This window comes from Salmo trutta, chromosome 36 (genome assembly GCF_901001165.1).
Source record: "Salmo trutta chromosome 36, fSalTru1.1, whole genome shotgun sequence".
NCBI classification, from domain to species: domain Eukaryota; kingdom Metazoa; phylum Chordata; class Actinopteri; order Salmoniformes; family Salmonidae; genus Salmo; species Salmo trutta.
In genome coordinates, this window is record NC_042992.1 from 32,384,417 (window position 1) to 32,408,125 (window position 23,709).

At 41.4% G+C, this 23,709-nt stretch overlaps 1 protein-coding gene across 1 annotated transcript; it reads right to left on the minus strand.

The window, feature by feature from the left end:
* Positions 1–1,444: 1,444 nt before the first annotated feature.
* LOC115176128 (chitin synthase chs-2-like) lies at positions 1,445–20,317 on the minus strand. Its single transcript, XM_029735962.1, has 19 exons — positions 20,140–20,317; positions 19,835–19,970; positions 18,610–18,798; positions 9,277–10,313; positions 9,087–9,182; positions 8,828–8,987; positions 7,920–8,057; positions 7,633–7,734; positions 7,384–7,525; positions 6,752–6,952; positions 6,371–6,655; positions 6,043–6,222; positions 5,466–5,868; positions 5,066–5,103; positions 4,636–4,700; positions 4,342–4,452; positions 2,666–2,880; positions 2,401–2,482; positions 1,445–2,248 (listed from the first exon to the last, which is right to left on the minus strand). The coding sequence occupies exons 1-19, from the start codon at positions 20,196–20,198 to the stop codon at positions 2,138–2,140; spliced, it is 3,750 nt and encodes a 1,249-aa protein (XP_029591822.1). The 5' UTR covers positions 20,199–20,317; the 3' UTR covers positions 1,445–2,137.
* Between the last annotated feature and the right edge of the window lie 3,392 nt (positions 20,318–23,709).

Below are 23,709 nucleotides of genomic sequence, written 5' to 3' on the forward strand. Positions count from 1 at the left end.
TTTAAAAGATATGGGAAGAAAAATATATAAAAAGATATATACAAGGGACACGACAAGACAAAGATGTCTGACTGCTACGCCATCTTGGATTTTTTAGGGAGCGGGGTCTAAAATATTAATAATTTGTTCTTAACTGACTTGCCTAGTTAAATAAAGGTTCAGTAAAAAAAAAAAAACATGAATCGTGTACAGCCAAAATATGACCATAGAAATGTATATCCATCTCTGTCACATTATAAAACCGCTCGCATCAGGTGCGAGTTTGAGAATGGTGTTCTCACATAATAGCATTTTGGAATGTTCACGCATATGGCTGAGACGAGTGAACACGTTGTCGAGCTTGGAATGGGAATTATTCATAGTTTATCAAGCTGAATGTTGGGATTTGTTTCATCAGCCTCATCTTTGTGTTTAAACATTTTAGTATGGAACCACTGTTTTATGCATTTGACATTTTTCTGGCCTATTGTCCCGCAACTGTCCCAAAGTCTGTTGTGAAGTGTCCCAGACATATTTTTGAACGTCCCCGGGACGATAAAAAATTTGAGCCCTGGTTGTATGTGATCCAGAATCTGATTCCACCAACATGCACAAGGTGAAGGTAAAATGGCCAAAATACACACACCTACAGTATGTATATGTATATAGTTTCTTAGCTAAGTTAGCAAACAGTAAAATTATTTGATTTCCCCCCACTGTAACACTGTAGTATGTTAGCCAGCAGTATACAATATGGGTTTCAGTAGATAAACTAAAGTTAGCTAGGTGGCTTGCACGAAAAATAACTTCCTTAGCTAGGCACCGTATTTGTCATCTGCCCTCTTGGTGCTGGCATCAGCTGTAGCTGAGCTACTAACGTTAGCTAAATCCAACTCTTTGTTTCGAACCCTCATTGCTATATTCCGGTTGAAACGTGGATGTCACCATATAGCTAATAGATGTTCCATCGTCTAATTTGTGTTGATGAGAGAAATCACTTGAAGCCATTGCGTCTGGTCAGTTCTTTCAGTTGTGCCCAAAGGATTGTTATTAGTGTCCACCTCCTTTTCAAAAAAGCCCGCCTTGGGGGACAGACGGGGGCCAGAGAACAAGGACCATCCCAAGTTGTAGTGTTTCAGGGACTGGAAAAAATGTGTCTGCTTGTATATTTAGCAATGAATCCAGTGATAGGAACTTCGTTGAAAGACGTCCAATGGCCTTATCGAACAAGGACAACCATATCAACACCCGTAAAAACGTATTGTCCGATCAGTTAACATAGAACCTTCACGAAATGCCACAAAGAAGGACTACATGTATTTTTACATTTCTAAATTCCCCTTTAAGCGACCCTCTTACTCCCCAGCATGCATCCGATTCTATTCGCCCTCATCACAGCTGTTATCTGTCTTCAATCAAAACTTTGATATGTTGAATCAGACGTACACAGAAACTATGAGAGAAATACAGTATGTATATAGTTTTATTACGAATTGATTAGAATACAGATAGCAGAATGAAACAAAGCACAATTTGTTATCGGTGTAGAGGGCTTATAAATTGTAAATAAGAATTTGTTCTTAACTGACTTAGCCTAGTTAAAAAAAAATGTATTCGTTCTATTCAGTTACATAATAAATACATAGCAAACATAACTCCACTAAAAGTTCATTAAATATCTCCATAAATCAGTGCAATAAACAGATACTTTTTCCTTTTGAATGAAGAACTTTAACTGCTAACCAAAATACTAATCAGAAGTGATTCACAACAAAGCATTTGATAAAAAAGGGAAAGCAATATGATAACATATCACATTTCCCTGAGATTTAACTCACATTCAATTGTTATACTCCGTTCTGCTATAATACATGTTGTTGACCGCTGCAATTGTTTTTAATGTTTTGTCCCCGTCTTTGCTCTTGTATTGTATGTTCACACTGCCCTCGCAAAAGAGGTTCATCAAAGGTTAAACAAAGGTTAACTATATCAAATCAAATAAATACTCTCTATAATCTCTACTACTTGGAACATTCTCCCTCAATACTACTATATCTAACTGTGCAACATCTAACACAAAACTGCAGTGCCCCTATCTGACTCCTACTACTATTTTAGCTGCAACTGCTACCATTAAGAGACACTCAGTAGTAAAACCTCACACTGGAGTTTCTTGGTTATGTTGCTGGATTGCTGCTGGATTCTCTATAGACAGAAATGTGTCAAAGTATTTGTCGTATTTGAGCTCTTTCTCCAGCATGTCAGGAATCTGTGAAGTTGGAGTCAGAAGGTACAGAAACACATCTTTAGTTATCCACCAACAGGAATGTCATTGATATGATATAAAATGAAAACAAAGTGTTGGTTCCTTTTGTGCCCTCGATGTTCCTCTTCATCGTCAACAAGATTATGTTAATTTACCTGCATGTCATCGTCTGGTTGTCTTCTCGCAGACTTGGACTCCGTGTTCACAAATGCCACAAAATGGATCAGAGTGTAAATTCTAAAGGAACAAAATAATAATAATAATAATGTAATAGCAATAAAATGGGGACGATTTCATGGGTTAATTTATCATAATATAAAGGCAAACTAAATTACTTTAAGAAAATAGTATTTTGAAAATGTGGTTTAGAATTTGGTGATCCTGCCTATAAATAAATACATAAATAATTGAAATAATCACCTGTGATAGAACATGGCAAAGAATTGGATCAGCAGTAAGGATGCAAATCCCAAAAGGAACATCAGTCCTATTGGATCGATAAATAGATACTCCCTAGTCTGAGTCAGATTGAGATTGGATTTTGGGATTCTGATGGTGACTGAGGATCCAATGGCCTGAAGAGTGAATGTTGCCACCAGCCACATGGCATTGCAGATGAAAAAGATAAAAGTCGCCTGTATGAAGAGGAGATGAGTTTCATTTAAAGGGATATGAACAAGATAGGCAAGCATGCACAAACAGTGGATTTCTCTGACTAGTGATAGTTTAGTGCTATTGAAACAATCTCTGTAATACCAGAGACAGACAAAGTTCTACACCTTCTACTTGATGCTACTATCATGTACATTGAAATGAAAAGACAGCATACAGCCATAGCCATGGCCGCAGGGAAGTAGGAGTGTTGCAGCACCCCCTGATAAATTGAAATAATTTTGCTAAAATAAAAAAATACATTTTCCAAAAAATGTGACTCGTTTCAGGAAACAAGGCGTATGTTGCGCATCATTACTTCACAGGAAGTCATGTTGCGCATCATTACTAAAATGTGTTTTGTGGCAGAAATGCCTTCTGGAATATGAACTGTAATGTGCCTTAATAATAAACTTTTATGCATTCTGTAAATACGAAGAAAGTTGTTAAATTACGAGCCTAGTTGGTTTAGCCATGGAAAAAGACAAGGAACCTTCCCGCTAGCCGTGATTGGCTGAGATAATGTATGGGCAGGACATGCCGAGAGATGAGTTCAGATTGGTCTGCCATGTAGCAGACCAATCCTCCCTGACCAAGGCCCTTTTCCAACAATTGCTCAGTTTCGCCAGGCAGTCGGCTCCAGGAAGAGTCTTGGTGGTTCCAAACTTCTTCCATTTAAGAAGAATAGAGGCCACTGTGTTCTTGGGGACCTTCAATGCTGCAGAATTTTTTTTGTACCCTTCCCCAGATCTGTGCCTCGTCACAATCCTGTCTCGGAGCTCTACGGACAATTCCTTCGACCTCATGGCTTAGTTTTTGATCTGACATGCACTGTCAACTGTGGGACCTTATATAGACAGATGTGTGCCTTTCCAAATCATGTCCAATCAATTGAATTTACCACAGGTGGACTCCAATCAAGTTGTAGAAAAATCTCAAGGATGATCAATGGAAACAGGATTCACCTGAGCTCAATTTCGAGTCTCATAGTAAAGGGTCTGAATACTTATTTAAAAAAGCAATTTCCAATTTTTATTTGTAATACATTTTGATGTATATTGCTATTAATATTGTACAATCTGTGTGTCTCTTTATTGACCTGGGCTATTGTTTGCATTCAAGACCCAGGCCCAGTTTCCCAAAAGTATCTTGCTGTCAGTTTGTCACTGTCAGAGTAGCCACTCATTTCTGTCATTTGTGTGGTATTAAAAAAGATCATGCTAACATCTTATTTCATGTAAATGTTGAAATGCATTTATAAAAGGCCCATTTCTTCCCAGACTTTGCAACAACAAAAAAGCCCATATGTGGAAATCCTAAAAACGTACCTTCTAAACTGTATGCCACAACACAAATGTGATTATAGATGCATGCAATGCTTTATCATAAAGGGGATTCCCCCCCAGCACCGCACACTCAAAATAGGTGTTATGCATACAGCATACCTTGTTTCTCAGTTCCTTTAGGTCATTTGTGATTTTCTTCTGTTTTTCTTTATCTTCAGCCAGAGGTTCCAAATAGAGCTTCTGGAGCTCTCTCCAAAAGTCCTCCTCTCCCTGAAGCACACCAAGAGACACTTATTAAAGAGTCAAGTCAGTGTATACAGTGTATAGTGAAACATATGTGATTCTGGATATAGTGACATACCAACAACGTGAAGTGGTTAGACAACTTTAAATGTATCTTGTAACTTTTATGTCATTCATATTATTATGTTGGTAATAATATAGGAAATCTACCTTCCCAAGAATATCTTCATTTAGAGGGAAATCATAGGACTTATTCTGCAGTTGTGTTACCCAGTCTGTAGATACAAAGAATCAAATCAAATATTAGTTATCACATGCGCCGAATACAACTGGTGTAAACTTTACAGAGAAATGTTTGGTTATGAACCTTTCCCAAGGATGCAGTTAAAAAAATGATAAAAGGTATCTTCCACAAGAGAAACAAAATAAAATACACTAAAATGTAGCTATATACAGGGAGCATCAGTATCAGTACAATGAAGAGGGGACATAGTTAGCACAGTGTGCAGAGTAACGGTTACTAGGTGAAGTCTAAATGTACGTGTTACTTTCTCACGTTTGTAAGATAATATCATAATGTCTTCATCTTAAAGTCACAAAGTGGAAAGATTGTAATAGATCTATTCAAAAAAATACTCACTTTGTTCAGTAGACTGATGAGAACGGAATTCCACATTCCTAGATTGAAATAAATCAAACATTATTTGGTGTGCATTCCACACAACTTTCTCAATACACACATCAAAATAGGAGAAAATGAAAAATACACACTTAAAGAGAAAGCTTTAAAGACGTTAGAAATATATTGTATTTGAAAATAATGAAACACTCCTGAAACAGATCCTTGTGGAATACCACATATAGCCTTGGAGAATAAGAACTTATCATTGAGGTGCACAAATTGGTACCTGTCAAGTATTTTACTTAGAACGTTGTACAGTATATTGGAGTTATGCTTTGGAAAAAAATACAGATCCAAATACTATGCTTAGCGTTTACACAGATCATATAAACACTCCAGACACTCAAAATGTAAATACCTGTTATTGTCTTCAGAGGTCAGATTAGGGTTCACCTTTGGCTCATTAGCCAACACAACAGTTTCTGGCACCTGACCATTCTGGTCTGCTACTTTGCCACTGTCCCAGCAGAGAAACTTGCAGCACTTGGCCTGTAGGATGCGCTGTGTGATGGCCTTGGTTGGTGGCGCAGCGACTTGGACACCTGTCTCCCGAGTGCCCCAGGACACATTGTTCATGTTGACCATGGAGTAGATGGTCAGCAGGAGGTAGCCACTGGGGATTGAGATGAAGTAGAGGAGGCCGTAGACGACCAGATGGAACTCTTTGGGGTGGAACGCTGCTGTGATGATGTTCAGCAGCACCAGGCTTATGAGAAACAGGCCACTAGGAGTCCAAATGGTTTGCTGCTCAACCATAGCACCTGAGATGAACAGAGATAGTTAACATAATGACAAATAATTGACGTTTTGTATTTAATGAATGTCCAAGTTTGATATTGCCCATTACGTTGACCGGTTAGTCCGTAACTCTGAGGTTTGTATTCTTGAAGTTCTAATTTATGTTGATGGCGATGAAGTCTAGTGTCATCATTTACCTATGATGGACAATGCCGTTCCTATCATGAGGAAAGCGTACAAGACACTCATGACAGCTGCTATGGCGATCTGTGTTTCCGATTTCAGCTTGAAGCAGACCAACAGGTACACCACAGGGGGCACTGTTGCAAGGACCAACGCAATGTTGGGATTGATGTCTAGGATGAATGACAAGCTTCCTGAAAAAGAGAAAGGACCAGAATTATTATGAACGATATTCATCTTCCTTCAGTTTACAAAATGTTTGTATCCTGTTACATCCCAACAACAAACTACCCCAAAGCTAGAGCTGTTTGTGGCCCCTGGCAGGCAGGTTGCCATGGATACCTGAGATCATTAGGCAGATTGTAGCCGGGCCTAGAATGGAGGCGGCCATGCTGAGAATCTGGTAGAGGATGAAGGGTTTGGAGATAGAGCTGTTCCTCTGGGAGGTCAGAGACCCTGAGCCCAGCAGATCGATGGTGTTGGCCATGGTGGAGGGCCCCCAGCGCCGCCGCTGGTTATAGAACTCCTTGAAGTCCTGGGGGGCGTTGGTGTAGGCGTCAGACGCAGCATTGTACTCCACCCTCCAGCCCTGCTGCAGAAGGAGAGTGCACAGCCAGCGGTCTTCACCTGTGAGAGCAGAGGGAGGAACTGTAGACGAGAGAGTACTGCACAGACAAGCAGCTGTTTTCTTCGAATGAGTGTTGTCCAGCAATAAAGATTTACCTTGATCATACTGTACGTAGTGGCTAGCCTCTGTGGACTTAGTGGTGTATCTCTTCATGACGTTGTCGTCCATGAGGGCTGCGCCCCTGAACAGACTGAAGCAGCCGGGGCTGCAGAGCACGCTACCAAACACGTGCTCTGCAGTCTTCTGAAGCCAGTGGCCCACCGCGTACTCAAACTTCTGATACCATACCATAGGACCTGGGGCAATATAACAGAATGATCCGACGTGTGATAGCACACCATAGGATATATTCTTGCCTTTTATCTCTAGTGTTATATTGTAAAAAGTGTTATGAATGTACATTAAACACATTTTATTCCATTTGATCATAGGACCTGAGTAGATATCTGTATAATAGGGGCCTTAAATGATGTATATTATACCCTAACTGTACTTATAGTGTTCACATACAATATTGTTTTAGGACCGGGTACATATAGTGAAAAAAGCAAGTACCATTGCACTCAAACTTTAACTTAAATAGTCTTGGTTGGTGAGTACATCCAATAAACAATTAAACCAAAAAGATGATCCGGGTACGATGTTCAGTTGTGGCTGTCTATCAGATATGACAACTCCTTAACAATAATTTGATTCTTATTACGATTCACACGAAAGCTTTATATACCTGTGCCTGTTGGGTGAATCCTCCCACATGCCGCACCCACTCGTGGATAACGTTTCAGTCGATCTATTAGGAGCATTACAGCAGAGGGCTGGAAGTCGGTGTCCCCATCCAAAGCCAGTAGATAGGTATTGTCCTTCTCTTTCTAACAGAATACAAGAGTATCAGTCCCATTTTCTTAATAAGAGTTATTTAACAATTTATCTAAGTATGATGCTAGAATTATAAAAAATGATTGTTTATGCTGTTCACCGTCATCTTTTTCTTCAGCTCGTTTTCATCTTCACCCTGATCAAACGTCTTGAAATACTTCCTGGTGAGTCGCCAGCCGAGAATGTAGTACAAGTACATAATCTGAAACAGTGAGTGAACTAATTAAGTCTGTGGTTTCATGTCTAATTCAACTTCATCATCCAACTTTAATTTAAGTATATCACTTTCAATGAAATCATAGCTTCGTGATAGTACAATCAAAATTGAAATAGTGTTAGACCTTTCACAGACACATGGTAAACTGTATATTGACAGCATTGTCTCACCTGAGACCATCTCTTCTTGTGGCGGATCAGTAGCTTGTCCTTAAAGTGCACCATCAGCAGGTTGCCATTAGGGAGGGTGTACTCCAGTCGACCTCCGTAAGGGGTGTGCAGGATCCTCTGGCATGGAAGGGGTGGGCTCTATCTGAAGATGCATGAATCCTCCTCTTTGAAGATACTGAGGCTCAAAGTATGAAATGAAGGAAAGTTTATGTACATTATTATTCTCACCGGTACTGTTAAATCTGCAGTGTACACTGGGTTAGCAGTGCTGGGATTGAGTTACATTAGCACACTGAGCACCCCAGCAGTAGGGACCAAACTCACTGCTTTGACACATGCAGGTATTTTTCACTACACCAAATGCCGTTAGGCCTCAATCCAGCACCTGTCTGCTGTCAGAGGAGATGTCAACTGTGTGCGTTCCCTGAAGTGACAATTTACCCTGATGACATTGTCATGGAAAGTCCCATTAGGTTTTAATGCTTACTTTGACTCCTTTTAACCCTTTTTTAAACATATTTTTCCCTACTGTCTGAGTTTGTTTTCTACTTGGACAAAAATGACATTCCTGATTGCGTAAGAGTTATTAAAATCATTCATTTGGCCATCATTCTTCTGATTTTTTTTTATCAGGCACACACTTCAACAAACAATGACATTGATGGGGATTTGTTACAAATGGTGGAGAATGTGGGTAGAGCATCCCCTGGTGGTTTTCAGAGGAATATGTGGTTTCTTTTTTTTAACTTAATCTTGATAAATGTCTCTTGTTTTTTTCTTGTACATTGATATTATATCATACGTACCATGTATTCATTTCTTTACAGATTAAACATTACATCAAGTATATATGCAGTTAATTTTGTGCATATTGGATCATCATTTGTGAACATTTGTTGCACTGCTTACTTGTAAACAACTCGGATAACGTCCACCAGGTCCTCTGCGTATTCGTTCACATGCCGTTCTTTACTACCGTTCACGTCTTTAAAAGCATCATCAAAGTAAATGTGAGACTCGAAGCTCACATCATCGTTGGATTCATTCCTTGGCCTGTATTTGTCCAGCCTGGTAAAGAAACAAATAAAAAAGACATCGTTTGTGTGAAAAAGCTGCTAACTCTGCCAATTGTGTCGTTCTCAATCATGTAAAAACGTCAGATTGTACCTGAACATTGAGATGATCATTTTCATCATTTCGTCATAGTTCTCATGCCACATTGTTGCACACAGGTACACTGTGACTGGGTCAGTTTGTCTGTGGCTGGAGAAAACGTGACAATCGTAATTTGGCACTCCCTCTCATGCACATTCATACAAAACTCTCCCACCCTCCACAGAATTAGCAATAATCTTACAATTCTTTCTTCCTCTGAATCTCAAAACGCGTGTTGAGCAGTATGGACTGTTCCAGAAAGGCCCCCTCGTACATCCTCCGCACAAACAGATTCTGTGTCCTCTCGATGCGCTGAAGCTGGAGGAACCAGATGTACATTGTGCACAGAATCCATCCCAACCACCAGCAGAGTGCAGAGCCTCCCAAGAGGCCCATTTCTGTTAGGTTGGTCATGTCCTGGGGACAGAGGGTATGGGTGATGTCCCTGACTAGCCTCTCAAACCAGACAGTATCGCTGCTTAGGCCCCTGCCATATGTGATGTCATGGCAGTACTCTGTGATGGTGTAGTTAGCACCTCTGGGGTCACTTGAATTCTGGAAGAAGATAATGACAGGAGCGACGAACGCTGCCAGAACACCTAACGAGGCCAGGTACATGGGTAACAGGAAGCTTCGCCGCATGACGTGCATTTTGCAAGCCACCACCACGAACCAATGGCACAGAGCGGAGGACACTATCTGGATGGCCACCAAGATCAGGATCACCAACCCCACATTCCCTGGAACTGATGTCACCGATGACCAGACTCTGCCAGACAGAGGGACGTATGCCCCCACCACGGCTGCAGTGACAAGAATCCGGACCAGACTGGAGAGGATGCTCACCACATTCCTGGACTTCGTTATGTCTTCGGATATACTGTTCAGGAAGGAGCTTTTGAAGAGGGTGCTGTAGTTTTCCCACCAGTTCAGCGAGACAAAGATGGTCCCCACTATTGCCAGTCCGATCCAGATATTCATCCCCCTATCTTCCTTCAACAGCAGGTAACTGAGGATGAAGAGCACGTAGCCTGACACTATGAGGACTAATGAGATGATTGGGGGCACTATGAATTGCTTCGTCTCCCTCGCAATACACTGAGCGGCCACCTGGAAGATGGAGGACAGGATGCTGATGCTGTTCAGCATCATCACATTGGTCACGATGCCGAAGAATGGCATGGCAACAATGGTGAGAACCGCTGTCCCCAGTGACACCAGGAATTCGACACACAGCACCTGGAAAATTGTACATTATCAGAATTACAATAGTATCATTAAATGCAAGCAAATGTAATGCTAAAGGATGAAAAACATTCTGAGGGAAGCTAATATAATATAACCCATTCTGTTCCGGAAATACAAAGATCTGTCCTTAACCCACTAAGGTCGATGTCCACGTCCTGCGGAAATCTAATTAGCATAATAAAACAATTCCTATAAAAATCTGTCAGTTTAAACTACAGATACAGTTCTGTTTTTTTACATTGTATGCGTCTCAATCCACCGCATCCACCGATATTGCTCTTACGCATCTGCGGTGAAAGGTGGCAGAGCATCGAGCTGTGTTTGTCAGACCATTAGACATCCCAAAAATCTAGAGACTCGTGTGAAGGTAACTGGTACTGGATTAAAACATTTATGGAAGTATGGAGGAAGTTTTGTGCCTACCCAAATAAGTTAAATTTATGTAACATATACAGTTAAGTCAGAAGTTTACATACACCTAACCTCGCGTGTGCGAGCAAGGAGGCCTACAAACCTGATTCAGTTACACCAGCTCTGTCAGTAGGAATGGGCCAAAATTCACCCAACTTATTGTGGGACGCTTGTGGAATGCTACCTGAAACATTTGACCCAAGTTAAACAATTTAAAGGAAATGCTACCAAATACTAATTGAGTGTATGTAAACTTCTGACCCACTGGGAATGTGATGAATGAAATAAAAGCTGAAATAAATCATTCTCATTACTATTATTATTCTAACATTTCACATTCTTAAAATATTGTGGTGATCCTAACTGACCTAAGACAGGGAATTTTTACTAGGATTAAATGTCAGGAATTGTGAAAAACTGAGTTTAAATGTATTTGGCTAAGGTGTATGTAAACTTCCAACTTGAACTGTATATATAGTACCAGTCAAATGTTTGGACACACCTACTCATTGACGGGTTTTTCTTAATTTTTTTCAATTTTCTACATTGTAGAATAATAGTGAAGATATCAAAACTAGGAAATAACACATGGAGTCATGTAGTAACCCCCCAAAAATGAACAAATCTAAATATATTTTATATTTGAGATTCTTCAAATCAGCCACCCTTTGACTTGATGACAGCTTTGCACAATCTTGGCATTCTCACAACCAGCTTAGTGAGGTAGTCACCTGGAATGCATTTCAATTAACAAGTGTGCCTTGTTATTTTGTGGAATTTCTTTCCTTCTTAATGCGTTTGAGCCAATCAATTGTGTTGGGAGAAGATTTCAAGATCTTTTAAACTTTTTCAAGTGCAGTCGCAAAAACCATCCAGAGCTTTGATGAAACTGGCTTTCATGAGGACCGCCATGGGAAAGGAAGACTCATAGTTACCTCTGTTGCAGAGGATAAGTTCATTAGAGTTAACTGCACCTCAGCTTGCAGCCCAAATAAATGCTTCACAGAATTCAAGTAACAGACAGATCTCAACATCAACTTTTCAGATTAGACTGCGGGAATCAGGCCTTCATGGTCGAATTGCTGCAAAGATACCACTACTAAAGGACACCAATAAGAAGAAGAATCTTGCTTAGGCCAAGAAACACTAGCAATGGACAATCAACTGGTGGAAATCTGTCCTTTGGTGTGATGAGTCCAAATGTAAGATTTTTGGTTCCAACCGCGTGTCTTTGTGAGATGCAGAGTAGGCGTGAAGCATGGAGGAGGAGGTGTACTGATGTGCCGGTTCTTTGCTGGTGGCAGTCTGTGATTTATTTAGAATTCAAGGCACACCAGCATGGCTACCACAACCTTCTGCAGCAATACGCCATCCGATCTGGTTTGTGCTTAGTGGGACTATCATTTGTTTTTCAACAGGAAAATGACCCAACACACCTTCAGGCTGTGTAAGGGCTATTTAACCAAGAAGGAGAGTAATGGTGCTGCATCAGATGACCTGGCCTCTACAATCACAGGACCTCAAACCAATTGAGATGGTTTGGGATGAGTTGGACCGCAGAGTGATGGAAAAGCAGCCAACAAGTGCTCAGCATATGTGGGAACTCCATCAAGATTGTTGGAAAAGCATTCCAGGTGAAGCTGATTGAGAGAATGCCAAGAGTGTGCAAAGCTATCATCAAGGCAGAGAGGCTACTTTAAAGAATCTAAAATAAAACATACATTTTGATTTGTTTAACACTTTTTTTGTTATTTCATAGTTTTGATGTCTTCAATATTATTCTACAATGTAGAAAATAGTAAAACTAAAGAAAACCACTTGCATAGTAGGTGTGTCCAAACTTCTGACTGGTACTGGAGCTTTCTTTTTTCTTTTCTTTTTCTGTTTTCTTTTTTCTTAAGGGGTGGATCAGCTTAATATTGTGGAAAGATTGTTGCTTCCATCAATGTAATTGTCTGCATCATTTCCAATCCCCCATATACTTTTTTGGTAAATATATATATCCATATACATACACATACCTATATAGATATACATACTTTTTAAAGAATATACCTTTATTATTCCCCACAAACCCTACCACCCTTCCCCCAATTGGAGTAAACGAATAAACACTTATGCTTCTACCTTCAGTTTATACATCTTATACACATTTTACAGACACAATCTATTTTACAATAGTTCTATTTAGTTTGTTTTTAATCCTTCCTCTATTTCTGATGTTCTTCCAGTTTGATTTCTATTTGCAACTGTGCTATTTCACAAAATTTCTGAACCTATATACATTTTACAGACCCTGTATGTTTTACATTGGTTATCTTGTTATTAGTCCCACCCTTCAGCTCCATTCAACCCCTCCCATCTATCTCTCATCATCAGCCATTTTGGATTTCTATTTGCCATATATTTTTCAACTGTGCTGTGATGCTTCACAAAAGTACTGAACCTTTCTATTCTCATAGCTTCTACAGATTGTAAATAAAAAATTTAAAAAATCTAAAATAATTATTATATTATTGATTGACTGACTATGGCTTTTCAAATCACCCAGTACTGCTATCTGCAGCGTTAGTTCTAGGCAAATGTTGCAATTCTTCAGCCATTCCTGGACCTGTGACCATTTACATTTTAGTCATTTAGCAGATGCTCTTATCCAGAGCGACTTACAGTAGTGAATACATACATTTCATGCATTTTTTGTTGTTGTACTGGCCCCCCGTGGGAATCGAACCCACAACCCTGGCGTTGCATTTACATTTTTTACATTTAAGTCATTTAGCAGACGCTCTTATCCAGAGCGACTTACAAATTGGTGCATTCACCTTATGATATCCAGTGGAACAAACACTTTACAATAGTGCATCTAAATCTTTTAGGGGTGGGGGGGTTAGAAGGATTACTTTATCCTATCCCAGGTATTCCTTAAAGAGGTGGGATTTCAGGTGTCTCCGGAAGGTGGTGATTGACTCCGCTGTCCTGGCGTCGTGAGGGTGCCAGAGCAGCGAACAGTTTTGACTGGGCTGAGCGGGAACTGTGCTTCCTCAGAGGTAGGGGGGCCATGCTGGCGTTGCAAACACCATGCTCTACAAACTGAGCCACATGGATGACCAAATACAAGCTACATATGGACAATACCAAAATAAATTATCTAATGACTCTGCCTCCTCACAGCAAAATCTGCAGAGCTGGGAAGATTGTATCCCCCACATATATTACATTCTATTGGTTGCAAGAATGTTCTATAGTAATTTAAATTGAAAAATGTGAAGTTTTGAATCTGGCGTTGTTTTGCGTATCAATTTATAAACAATGTGCCATGGAATGGGTACATCGAAAATCTCTTCCCAACTATTTTGCAATTTATATGGCACAGCTATCAGTTTTTTGGTCCTTAAATGAAATTGGTGTATGTTTTTATCTATCACACTTTTCTTTAACCATTTATGTTCTTTAATACCCGTGTAGCTCAGTTGGTAGAGTATGGTGTTTGCAACGCCAGGGTTGTGGGTTCGATTCCCACGGGGAACCAGTATGGAGAAAAAATGTATGAAATGTATGCATTCACTACTGTAAGTCGCTCTGGATAAGAGCGTCTGCTAAATGACTAAAATGTAAATACAGGGCCGACATACTTTTTTCCCCCTTCTACTTTTTGTGGTAATGCTGCAATTAATTGGCTGTAATTTTGGGTCGAGCAGACATTTCCATATGTCTGTTAGCTGCATGTGTGACATAACTCCACCAGTCCTATTTATGATATCATTCACTAAAGTTATACCTATTTTAAACATTTTTTTTGTGTATTATTAGTATATTTGAGTTTAACCACAATATTTGTTGTATTATTTGTTCTGCCTTTTCAAGTGGATTAAACTGAAATTGCAACCAACTTTCTAAGGCTTGTTTAAAAAATAACGATATTTTGAAGATTATTTCCTTTTCAAACAACCGAAAGTTGTAACGTTCGTCGTTATAGAGGGACCAAGGCGCAGCGGAGGTTTGGTTCATCATTTTTATTAGAACGGTGAACCAGCAAAACAATAAACGATACCATGAACGAACAGCTTCACAGGCTACGAATAGCAATGCAAATACAATTCCCCACGAACAGCGTGGGGGAAAATGAACTTAAATGAGATCCCAATCAGAGACAACTAGCGACAGCTGTCTCTGATTGGGAAGACAGAAACCAACATAGAAATACTCCCCAATAGAGCCAACACAAGGCTCCAACGCAAAACAGAAAACAAACACAGGAAAACCACCCAACATAAACCACCCTGACCCAAAACACCCGAGTTCACCCGGTCAGGGCGTGACAGTACCCCCTCCTCAACGGTGCGTACTCCCGGCGCACCAAACTTAAGTCTATTAGGGGGGGGAATCCGGGTGGGCGCCTCACCCTCGGTGGAGGCTCTGGCCCCGGGCGTGTTCTCCCCCCCGCCTCCACCTTAGCCCTACCCCTCTGGCCCGGACTGGACCACTGTGGAGCGGCATGCCCAGGCTCTGGAGCGGAGCCGTCGCCCGGAACAGGATTGGGCACCGGTGGACCGGACCCGGGCCGTGCCGGACTGGGAACACGCACCACTGGTTTGGTGCGGGCAGCAGGGACGGGCCGGACAGGACTGGGGACACGCACCACTGACTTGGTGCGGGGAGCAGGGACGGGCCGGACAGGACTGGGGACACGCACCACTAACCTGGTGCGGGGAGCAGGAACGGGCCGGACAGGACTGGGGACATGCACCACTAACCTGGTGCGGGGAGCAGGAACGGGCCGGACAGGACTGGGGACACGCACCACTAACCTGGTGCGGGGAGCAGGGACGGGCCGGACAGGACTGGGGACACGCACCACTAACCTGGTGCGGGGAGCAGGGACGGGCCGGACAGGACTGGGGACACGCACCACTGACTTGGTGCGGGGAGCAGGGACGGGCCGGACAGGACTGGGGACACGCACCACTAACCTGGTGCGGGGAGCAGGAACGGGCCGGACAGGACTGGGGACACGCACCACTAACCTGGTGCGGGGAGCAGGGACGGGCCGGACAGGACTGGGGACACGCACCACTAACCTGGTGCGGGGAGCAGGAACGGGCCGGACAGGACTGGGAACACGCACCTCTGACTTGGTGCGGGGAGCAGGAACGGGCCGGACAGGACTGGGGACACGCACCACTAACCTGGTGCGGGGAGCAGGAACGGGCCAGACAGGACTGTGAACACGTACTGGTGCCCTGAAGCGTGGAGCCGGTTTAGCCACTCGTCCTGGCTGGATGCCCATCCTAGCACGGCATGTGCTGGGCATGTCCACCGGACGTACCGGGCTGTGCGGGCGCACTGGCGACACATCGCGCAACTCCGCTTCCCGTGGCCTGGAGCGGGGAGCAGGGACGGGCCGGACTGTGGACACGCACCGTGGGCTTGGTGCGGGGAGCAGGGACGGGCCAGACAGGACTGTGAACACGTATAGGTGACCTGTAGCGTGGAGCTGGTTTAGCCACTCGTCCCGGCTGGATTCCCATCTTAGCACGGCATGTGCTGGGTCTGTCCACCGGACGCACTGGGCTGTGCGGGCGCACTGGCGACACAGCGCGCAACTCCGCATACCAGGGCTCCTCCTCCAGATCTTCCCTCTGCAGGTCCTCAATCAACTGCCTCATCCTCGTCTCTTCCTCCGCCGTCATCCCCCACGAGAGCAGTGGTCTGGGCTCTTCCTCTGCCCTACCGGACCACCCCATTAGCCCCCCCCCAAAATTTTCTTGGGGCTGTTTTCCGGGCCTCCTCGACCGCCGCCTGCGACTCCGTCTACCGGCTGGCTTTTCCTCCTCGACCTGGGAGTCCGTCCGCCAGGGTCCTTTCCCCGACATGATCTCCTCCCAGGTCCAGAACTCCTTTCCCTCGCGAGCCCATCTCTCGCGCTCCTTTTCCTCCCGCTGCTTGGTCCTGGTTCGGTGGGGAATTCTGTAACGTTCGTCGTTATAGAGGGACCAAGGCGCAGCGGAGGTTTGGTTCATCATCATTTTTATTAGAACGGTGAACCAGCAAAACAATAAACGATACCATGAACGAACAGCTTCACAGGCTACGAATAGCAATGCAAATACAATTCCCCACGAACAGCGTGGGGGAAAATGAACTTAAATGAGATCCCAATCAGAGACAACTAGCGACAGCTGTCTCTGATTGGGAAGACAGAAACCAACATAGAAATACTCCCCAATAGAGCCAACACAAGGCTCCAACGCAAAACAGAAAACAAACACAGGAAAACCACCCAACATAAACCACCCTGACCCAAAACACCCGAGTTCACCCGGTCAGGGCGTGACAAAAGTGAGCAGGTGTAATCTGAATAAAGGGAAAAAGACCATTCTTGAACATAGAATGAGATATTCCTACCAATTTACTAGAGAACCAGTTTGGATTTAAGTATAACTTTTGTACGACTGATGTCTTTAGTGAGAGGTCTAATGCTTTAATATTTAATAATTTCTGCCCTCTGAATTCATATTCGTTATATAAATAGGCCCTTTTAATTTTGTCTGGCTTGCTGTTCCAAATAAAATTGAATATTTTTTGTTCATATAATTTAAAAAGCAGGCCACTACGTGTAGGCAAAACCATAAGCAAATAGGTAAACTGTGATATGACTAAAGATTTAATCAGGGTGATTTTTCCACAAATAGACAGGTATTTTCCTTTCCATGGTAGCAAGATCTTATCTATTTTTGCTAACTTTCTATAAAAATGTATTGGAGTGAGATCATTTATTTATTTTGGGATTTGTATACCGAGTATGTCCACATCTCCGTCAGACCATTTAATTGGTAAACTACATGGTCATGTAAAATGTGCATTTTTTTGTGATCCAATACTTATCATAATTTGGTTTTAATCCAGAGAGGATAGCAAAAGTATCTAGATCCTCTATGAGGCCGTGGAGAGATTCTAATTGTGGTTTTAAAGAAAACATGAGTCATCAGTGTACAATGACACCTTCGTTTTTAAGCCACGGATTTCTAATTATTTACTGTTTTACACCTAGGGTTACTATACATAACTTTAACCCATTTTATAAGAGATTCCCCAAAATTGAAATATTCTAGGCATTTATATATAAACTCCAGTTGTACTTTATCAAAAGCCTTTTCAAAATAAGCTATGAAAACCAGGCCTGGTGTCCCGATATTTGAGATACTGGAGCTTATATGTTTCTCCTAGATATAGGTCAGACACTTCAAAACCTTGTTCCTTGTGATTCATTTTTTTTGTTGCCATTTATGAATATGTTATTCAATGTATTTATATTGGCTATTGTAGTAAAGGCCAAATTCAATATTTTATCAAATAATTTTTTATATATATATTTATGCCTTAAGGGGTCCTAAAAATCAAAATCAAATAGCTAAATGATCCATGGTATGACCATCTTAAAACACCTTAGACTCTTACATTTGTTTATGACATGGCTGGAGATGTTATCCCTCCGATGCTGTTCCCCTTTCATAACATACTATGAAACTTCATTGACGACAGTGTTTTCACTAATTATCAGTATTTTAACATACAAATGTAATCCTAAAGCCATTTACAACAGCACACGGACAAACAAAACTTCTCTCAAGGTAAGAAAATGATTAAGATAGCGGTAAAAACCCAGCACACTATCCCTTTAGCTTTAAAAGAGCAACGTTTTCCTACGCTCCCCCACTCCCCTGAAGCATCTAATCCTCATTCCCAAGCTAAATGACGTGAACCTGGCTCAATCTACTTTCCCACTGCTCAACTAGACAAAACAAGTTAGCAGATCTGTCCCTGATACGTCATCTAGGGGAACAAATCATGTCATTTTTGAACACCTGGTGCTTACCCACAAAACCGTCTCCTTTGATGGTTTCTTTGAGTCTTTGAAGAATAATTTCCACAGGCTTTTAATGAGGAGCAAGACACTTGGTGCAATCACAGCACAGCTGACACTGAGGAGGGCGCATGGCTTTTGGTCAGCTGGGACTGTATAGGTGGCGTTACTTGACAGTGTTATCAGGAGCAGAAAAGATCCCTGCAAAAAATAATAGAGATGTGAAATTGGGATAATATCGGTAAGTCTTCAAGACTTGATATTTACGACTCAAATGAGTTGTTAAAAAAACATGTACAAAGATAATAAATACACAGCTTTGTAATCTGACAAGATTGCGTGAAGCAGGGCTCCACTGCAAAAGAGACATGGTCTCAATGGGGACTTCCCTGTGAAAATAAAGGTTAAATAAAATAAGGTGGATAGATTCCGTGTGTGTATGTGTGTGTAGACATATCTGTGAGACCGCTTTCTAAGTATAGCCAGTTATTATTTAGTTAATACGTAGTTTATGAATAATTTACAAAAAGTTATGCTTTAGCACATCACAGCTCACTCTTGACAAACACCCCAAATGACAATTCCATCATCAGCAGGTCAAGCGTTTTAATCATCTAGGCTGGCTGGCTGTCGCTAGAGATAAGGGATGTATTAATCCAACTTGGTATGGTACACAAATATTACTGACTCAGCGCCCAGGTACCTATCCAATTACTTTTATTAGAGATGTCCACCAATTCAGCACCAGAGCCAGAGACTGATAATGACTGAGGTAAAAACACATTTTTTATATACTGGTGCTTTTGAGTGGCACAAACTACCACAGCAACGTAAAGCTTTTCTGAACATAACTTCATTTAAAAAGAATGTCAAAAGCTGTCTATGATTGAACAATTGAACCCTTTTCATATCTGTATCTATGTAATGTATCTATTTAAAGTATGTATGTAATACATTTTGTAACAAGCACTGTGGTATCACTGTCATGTTTTTAAAATGCTTTTTCTGTGTGTAAATGTGTTTTTTTTACTGGCAAATAAAATCAATCAATCAATTTACTTGTTTATGAGTTACAGTATAACTGTTTTCAATGATATATGAACTACATATTATGTAATAATTAACTGTTCTACTTCTAAATCCTTTGCAATCCTCTTAAAGGCTCCTTAAATGTAAAGTTTTACGAATAGTTTTGTAGATGCAAACAAATATCCTTCCTAAAACCAAAACATCTTACCTTACTAAATATGGCAAGAGCAAATACAAGAAGGGCAACAATAAAGAAGGAAAGCCATTGCAGAAGTTTCACTAGTTTTTGGGATGTCTGTTCATTCTGGATGACAGGGACATCTTTTCCCACGTCCCAAGATCTCCTAAAAGGCAGAGAGAAAAGTGAATGTTGAAAATTAACTGTGGTGATGGAATAATTATTTAACTCAAAATTTAGCCTACTTAAACTTGATACTTTCTTAAAATCACAAATTACATTTAGATAGAGCATCAATTTAGCAGAGTAAAACAATTGGTACTATGGTGAATTACCTGATAACGTGCTCTTTATCCATATTCATCCTATCTGTATTTGTGCTGTTTGTATGCATGCATACATTATAACCCTCCTGGCTTATATTTATAGTGCAGTCTGGGTGTGGGTAGAAATGTGCATATCATCTGGTTGAAGGAAGTTTCAGCTGAACTTTGCCAACTTCCTTGTTAATTACTGAGGGGAGAGGTTTAGGTGAGGTTAGGATATGAGTCAGGTGCATGGAGTTAAGTGGTAGGGTTGGCCACCATTTAAAACAAAAGGGATGATGGCCAACATTTAAAACAAAAGAGATGAAAGGCACCATTTGTCTATCGAAACAAGTAGAACAATTTATCCTGGGGCTTATTTTTCATATCAATGCACTCTTGAAGAAAATGGAGGGATCAACTTGTTGATTTATTAAGCCTTTATTGTCCTGGCATTTCGGTAGAAATCTAAACAACACGGAAAACAAACACCAACATGTTTTGGCTTGGTATCTGCTTTGGTATCTGCTTTGGCTTGGTATCCTACATCAGGTATTCAAACCTTTCCTCCCTGATGAAGTCAGCTGAAATGCATTGGTGTTTGTTTGGTAGTCATTTGTCTGTTTTCTGACAGTCATAGCCTACCCTTTTCAAAGAGCTACAATGTCTCCATGGCCTCACAGTTTTTACCCATTAGAGTGCACCACCACAATTGCTCATTGTAAAGATGTGATGCTATCTTGTCACGTCTCCCATAAATATAATTTTTAATCTCAATGGGATGATTTAGAATAAATAAACCAAATGAGTATTTCTTGATAAAAGATGACGCAGCTTCTCTATGAACCCTGATCAGTATCATCATCATACCTGCTCATTATCTTCCTTGACAATCAAAGCATTCCACTGAGTAGAACGTTAGTGGGTGAGTAACGACACGTGCGGTCCGTTTCCCAATACTTAAGACAGAAGAGTGGAATGAGTGGAATGTCTCATCAACAATTCCAAGAAGTGTATATGTAGCAGGAAACAACGTTTAAATTGTGGTTTCCCCATTATGGTACAGTAAGGGAAAAAAGTGTTTGATCCCCTGCTGATTTTGTACGTTTGCCCACTGACAAAGAAATTATCAGTCTATCATTTTAATGGTAGGTTTATTTCAACAGTGAGAGACAGAATAACAACAAAAAAATCCAGAAAAACGCATGTCAAAAATGTTATAAATTGATTTGCATTTTAATGAGGGAAATAAGTATTTGACCCCTCTCAATCAGAAAGATTTCTGGCTCCCAGGTGTCTTTTATACAGGTAACGAGCTGAGATTAGGAGCTGCTCCTAATCTCAGCTTGTTACCTGTATAAAAGACACCTGTCCACAGAAGCAATCAATCAGATTCCAAACTCTCCACCATGGCCAAGACCAAAGAGCTCTCCAAGGATGTCAGGGACAAGATTGTAGACCTACACAAGGCTGGAATGGGCTACAAGACCATCGCCAAGCAGCTTGGTGAGAAGGTGACAACAGTTGGTGCGATTATTTGCAAATGGAAGAAACACAAAAGAACTGTCAATTTCCCTTGGCCTGTGGCTCCATGCAAGATCTCACCTCGTGGAGTTGCAATGATCATGAGAACGGTGAGGAATCAGCCCAGAACTACACGGGAGGATCTTGTCAATGATCTCAAGGCAGCTGGGACCATAGTCACCAAGAAAACAATTGGTAACACACTACTCCGTGAAGGACTGAAATCCTGCAGTGCCTGCAAGGTCCCCCTGCTCAAGAAAGCACATATACATGCCCGTCTGAAGTTTGCCAATGAACATCTGAATGATTCAGAGGACAACTGGGTGAAAGTGTTGTGGTCAGATGAGACCAAAATGGAGCTCTTTGGCATCAACTCAACTCGCCGTGTTTGGAGGAGGAGGAATGCTGCCTATGACCCCAAGAACACCATCCCCACCGTCAAACATGGAGGTGGAAACATTATGCTTTGGGGGTGTTTTTCTGCTAAGGGGACAGGACAACTTCACCGCATCAATGGGACAATGGACGGGGCCATGTACCGTCAAATCTTGGGTGAGAACCTTCTTCCCTCAGCCAGGGCATTGAAAATGGGTCGTGGATGGGTATTCCAGCATGACAATGACCCAAAACACACAGCCAAGGCAACAAAGGAGAGGCTCAAGAAGAAGCACATTAAGGTCCTGGAGTGGCCTAGCCAGTCTCCAGACCTTAATCCCATAGAAATTCTGTGGAGGGATCTGAAGGTTCGAGTTGCCAAACGTCAGCCTCGAAACCTTAATGACGTGGATCTTGGAGAAGATCTGCAAAGAGGAGTGGGACAAAATCCCTCCTGAGATGTGTGCAAACCTGGTGGCCAACTACAAGAAACATCTGACCTCTGTGATTGCCAACAAGGGTTTTGCCACCAAGTACTAAGTCATGTTTTGCAGAGGGGTCAAATACTTATTTCCCTCATTAAAATGCAAATCATTTTATAACATTTTTGACATGCGTTTTTCTGGATTTTTTTGTTATTCAGTCTCTCACTGTTGAAATAAACCTACCATTAAAATGATAGACTGATAATTTCTTTGTCAGTGGGCAAACGTACAAAATCAGCAGGGGATCAAAAACTTTTTTCCCTCACTGTAGGTATAGTAATCAATGCGTGTAAACATGTTTCCATCCAACCTTTTTACGCTATTAAAGTCATGCCATATAAAAAGAGAAATCACGACAGGTGTAATGGAAACAGGCGATGTCGGTACAATTTCATACTTGTCCTCAGACAATATCGATATAATAATGTTGAAAACTTGCAGTCGCGATGCTATGTTGTGTGGAAAAGCATGCACATTTATTAGGCTATAGAGGGTGGTGAAAGTGCACGTGATGAAATTGATGCTTCTTTCCAATAAATACCCCCTTCACACACAAATACCATTCCTGTTCATGTACCCTTCCTGCTCACGGTAATTCACCGTTAATTAACAAGACAATAATTTGGGCTCCCGAGTGGTGCAGCGGTCTAAGGCACTGCATCTCAGTGCTAGAGGCGTCACTACAGACCCTGGTTCGATTTCGGGCTGAATCACAACTGTCTGTGATTGGGAGTCACATAGGGCGGCTCACAATTGGCCCAGCATCGTCCGGAGTAGGCCGTCATTGTAAATAAGAATTTGTTCTTAACTTACTTTTTTTTTAAAGACACAATATGCTTTTAAGTCCTGTATCATTATTTTATATTAGATCATTTTATAGTAAGAAGAATAATTTAACTTTGCTGAATGAAATTTTAAGGATATTTTCCCATTCTGGTGCGCATATGAATTGGCTTTGTTGAGCGTAAACGTAATCATTTGAAACAAGCTGTTCTCTGATCATGTGATCATATTTTCACCCATCAGACTATTCTCAATTTAATATTATCTTTACTATATAATAAGTAAAATTAGTTTAGATTTTGAAAGGCCCATTATCAAATGGGCAGGAACAGGGGCACCCGACTAGCGAATGGGGTCCACTTTCCTTACTCATGTCAGGTAGGTTACTCCGGTTATTTTGCTGCTCGACAGCTGATTCCGCCTAGACTCTGTA

Coding starts and splice junctions, on each gene's coding strand:
- LOC115176128 (XM_029735962.1), bottom strand. CDS start 20,198: ATGCATACAAACAGCACAAATACAGATAGGATGAATATGGATAAAGAG. Junction 10,314..18,609: donor CAAAGGAGACGGTTTTGTGG/GTAAGCACCAGG, acceptor ACAATTTTCCAG/GTGCTGTGTGTCGAATTCCT. Junction 2,881..4,341: donor TAAAGGAACTGAGAAACAAG/GTATGCTGTATG, acceptor CTCTTCATACAG/GCGACTTTTATCTTTTTCAT.